General features: G+C 44.7%; 1 protein-coding gene across 1 annotated transcript in view; it reads left to right on the forward strand.

The window, feature by feature from the left end:
* The first annotated feature begins 810 nt into the window (after positions 1–810).
* The window catches only part of LOC119353962 (pheophytinase, chloroplastic-like), an 8,178-nt gene continuing 4,478 nt past the window's right edge, over positions 811–4,510 (forward strand). The window contains exons 1-2 of the mRNA XM_037620663.1: positions 811–1,225; positions 1,364–1,456. Coding sequence (XP_037476560.1) covers positions 978–1,225; positions 1,364–1,456 — 341 coding nt within the window. The 5' untranslated portion in view covers positions 811–977. The remainder of the gene's footprint in view (positions 1,226–1,363; positions 1,457–4,510) is intronic.

The raw sequence follows: 4,510 nt of genomic DNA on the forward strand, positions 1-4,510 counted from the left end.
CCCATGGATTCGTTTTTCGAACTCCTTTCCATACTGCACAGCCATGGCGTGTTCAAGGTGAGCTAGCGCCTAGCGGTTCTTTCGTGTTGCTCCCATGCTTCCCTCTCTCCCTCTGTCGCTCTCCCGCCTAGTATCGTCGACCGCCACCGCTATCAATCATTGTCGGCGCCGCTTCGGCGGCTCCACACGCACCCACTGGTCTAGGACGCCATGGGTTAGCACCCGCAAGACCGCACACACACATGCAATTGTCGTAGCTCGCTACAGTGTGCTACCAAGCCTCGTCGTCATGCTCTCCCGCGAACTATGGCATTTGATTGCTGGCATTGCCCCTGCCTAGTGGATCGGGGACTAGGGAATGAGAAATGAGAATAGGAGGGTTTATAAAGGGTTTCCTGTAAAAGACCAACTCCATGTTGACATGGCAAAAAAAGGCCTGGAGTGGACCATTTACTACAGAATTGCGACCTAAACATGCATCTCAAGAAAAACTAGGACTAAATCGACATTTCGATAAAAGATTTAGAACCTGCAGTGCATTTAACTCTGAAACATTTTCTTTTCGGGAAAAAACATTTTTCTATTATAGTAATCCTTCTTGTAAGTGGGTCGATGAACTCCCGGATTTTCTAGTGAATGCCATTGTAAATTCTTCAAAAAAAAACTCTGAAACATTTTCCATAAAAGTAAACTATGATACGACTTTGACGTCGGAAAAAAAACTCTAAATACTCGTCGACTCCAGTCCACCGGCGCGGCTCACAGAAAACCACTGCGTCGTCCGTCCCGCCCCGCGCCTCCGCCGTCCCGTTTCGCCCACGCGGCGGAACGCCCATCAGACATGGACGACTCGCGCCACACGCTCCGTTAAAAAAAAAAAAGCTTCTCTCCCAGCTCCCTCCCTCCCTCCCCGCGGCCTCGCTTTCCTCTCCTGTCCTCGGCAGCCTCGAGCAGCACCGTGCCGTGCGCGCGGCGAGATGGCGTGCGCGGCCCCACCCAGCCTGGTCTCCCTGCCCGCGCGCCGCCGCAGCGCGACTGCCGCCGCGGCCGACTACTACCACGCCCCCTCTACCCGGCTCTCGAAGCGTTCGTGGCTCTCCTCTGGAAACTCGCCCCGCTCTCGGCTGCGGGCCGAGGCCTCCAAGGCCGAGCCGGCCGAGGAGAGCCTTCCCGCCGCGCCGGGCCCGTCTGCCCCGTCGGAGCCCCTGCCCCAGGCACGTACCAGGTTGGCGCCAATTTCTGGACTGTTTTACCTGCGCTTTCTGCATTTCCCTACTTCTGGTTGATTCGGCAAGTTCCCTTATAGTATAAGTAAAAATAATGGTGTTCTTGATTTTTTTTCCTTTATTCGTTTCGTGTGCAGTACATGGAATTGGAAGGGCTATAACATTCGTTATCAGTGCGCCGGAACGTCTGGCCCTGCACTGGTTCTAATTCATGGTTTCGGGGCAAACAGGTACGCATCGTGCACGCACACTCTTGTTTACAGTTTACTAAGTACTAGATGATGCCCCGCACGTTGTTGCGGGGATATTTTACAGTATTTTAGTGAGATTTTGGTTATCTGGAACATGAATATTTGAAATAATAGTTTTTAAAATTATATAAGAATTAAGTTTAATACCATAATAGAATGGAATTTTACATGCATGCATGTTTGCATTGCGGGAATATTTTGCAGTATTTTTGTGAGATTTTGGTTATATGAAACATGAATATTTGAAATAATAGTTTTAAAAATGATATAAGAATTAAATTTAATACCATAATAGAATGGAATTTTACATGCATGCATGTTTGCATGTTGAAGTGGATTGTTAATATGCATAGTTGCATGTTGAGGTGGGCCTTTCCTATGCATGTTGAATGATGAGGTGGCATGCTTGCATGTTGAGAGAAATATGTTAGTGGGGGCTAGCTATTTAGATATAGAAGATTTGCAGGCAACAAAAGTTCTTCAGTGATCATGGATTCATGGCATAGCCGTATAAATACGGTTTATGACTGCCGTTACACTTGGTACCAATTTGCCAAAGTGTCCGGTTGGCGCACTGTTCTTTGAGAAGTATTGAAGTGCTACTGTGCTACTAATGCAAGATTAGACTAGTAAGCAATAGCTAAACAATCTGCAAAAAAAATGACAACCAGACAACGACACACCATGCATCCACCATACCAAATTTTTTGAAATGAAAATCCAATCATCGGGGAACAAAAAAGACACATATCCAATGTGAATAGTGGTGAATTCAAAATCTGCTGTGAATATAAGTTAAGACTTTTGGTCTCTGATGATAAAGTATATAAATAGCTTTACCACTTAAATTGGTTTGGCTACTATTTGGAGACTGGAGTAGCAATCTATAACTATTCATAATTGATATCAGTTTGTTAATTTCCTTTTCACCTTTCCTATTTGGAAATATAGTGCTTCATTTGTGATAAAAGCTCAATATGCATTGCTCCTGGCAATAATGCTGGAACTATTTGATCTTAAGCTAAATTAGTTCTTTTCTTTGAGCGAAAAACATTAGGGAAGGCCCCTACTGCGCCATTTTGTATGTTATAATAAATGTGTGTGTACATATGGGAAGAACAAAAAACAGGGGAAAAGGTTCTGCTGTTTACAAGCTGTCTAGCTAATATTGCATGCCGTCTCTGAGGCTAGGCCTGGCTCTATGCATAACAAGATCAAAAGAGACTTTGAAAGAGCTACGCATGAAACAATGGATGGTTGTTCATTTACAAAGATCTTTCCATTTCTCTGAAGCCATATGCTCCAACATTCAATAATCATGATCTCCATGAAGTGCTCATAAGAGTATCTTTGCTTGGCTTGCATGATCATCTCAAAGAAATTTGTATCAGTTTCCCATTCTGTAACAATACTTTTTATTTTATTTTTTGCGGGTGATTCGGTACCAATACGGCAATACCCCACCAGAAACCTTGGCTGAGTGAACATCCAAAAAATAAGCGAAGTAGATCTTCAACAGGACATTCATCACAGAGAACACATATACTAGATTCAATGTGAAAGTGTTTCCTGAGGAGATCTGTAGTGCTGACTCTGTCTTTGAGAAGCAGCAAGTTTTCCAGATCCATTTGACAAGCAATGGTATGTCACAAGTAACATTTAGGGCTTTATATATTTTTCTGGTGCAGAATGATTCATCTCCCATAGGAATTTCCAACTATCTTTTTCATGAGTGCTATCCATGTGGATAATTTTGTCTCTTGTTGAAGTGTATATGTGGATTGCCTAGTCATTTCCATAAGTTCGGACCTTTGGTTGCGTTGGCTAGTACATGAAGCTTTGACATGGTATCTGTTAAGGAGTATTAGTATTGGTCTAGGAGTCCTTATTAGTCTATGTTTAGTTTCCTTGCACCTCAAGTCTTGTGTAATATATATATGCCCCTTGGGCCTTCAATAAAGATAAGTTGCTTTCCTAACATGGTATTAGAGCCTAGGTTTAGGTCTCCGGACGCCGCAACTCGTCCTTACGATCCACTAGTTTTTTTTTTCTCGGTCGATCTATTCTTTTCTGGGTCGATCTCGTCTTCCGCTGTCGTTCGCGGGGCACCTGCCGCCCAGCTGCTTCGCTGGATCCAAACTGGTGACGAGTGCGCCCATGACGTGCGCCTGCACAGCTGTGATCGCCTGCATGGATCAAAGCCCGCCTCGCCTGGTTGGCTACTGTGCTGCGTTCGCACCTGTGCGCCAGATCGGGTTACCTCGTCCAGCTCCAGATCGATGTGCGTGCTGCTGCGTCCAGGCTGCTGTGCTATAGCTGCTGCTTTGCTGCTGAGTTCGCTCCTGCATACTAGCTGCTGTCTTTCCGTTCCCATCTTGATTTCAACAACAAAAAAAAGGAGTCCAATGTCTTCTGCATACACGATGGATTTTGCATCTTTGTGTCGTGTATGCTTCCTAGATTTTACCTTCCTTGTTTTCTGCTGTGTCCACCAAATCCGTTGATATTTTGTGTTTCTCATGTCATGCGAGTCCACCAAACTTTTGTCCGTCAGCCTTTTTCTGGTCATTGTCCTCTCTATAGGATTTCTGTGGCCTCTCTTTGCATTGTTGATCTAAGCTCATTCTCTTGCCGCCGAGCTTCTTTCGCCGTCGGTTTTCATGGGCCATGATTCTTTAAGCAATGCTTCTTCTCTTGATGGCCATCTTCTTTTGACAACCCATCTTCTCTTGATACTTCTATTGTATCTTCTATTGGTGCGGTGTCTTCCTCTGATGTGCCATCTCTTCGTTATCCCCTTTGGCGACTCGACAGGTTTTGAAGACTCTTCATGCTACGACGACACTCTCAAGACGCGGATTTGGATTATCATTTTTTTTAGTATTACACTTCTTCAAATGCAATGCTATTGCATACGCTTGGCATTTGAGGGGGGGTGTTAAGGAGTATTAGTATTGGTCTAGGAGTCCTTATTAGTCTATGTTTAGTTTCCTTGCACCTCACGTCTTGTGTAATATATATATGCCCCTTGGG

This window comes from Triticum dicoccoides, chromosome 2A (genome assembly GCF_002162155.2).
Source record: "Triticum dicoccoides isolate Atlit2015 ecotype Zavitan chromosome 2A, WEW_v2.0, whole genome shotgun sequence".
Taxonomy (NCBI): Eukaryota; Viridiplantae; Streptophyta; class Magnoliopsida; order Poales; family Poaceae; genus Triticum; species Triticum dicoccoides.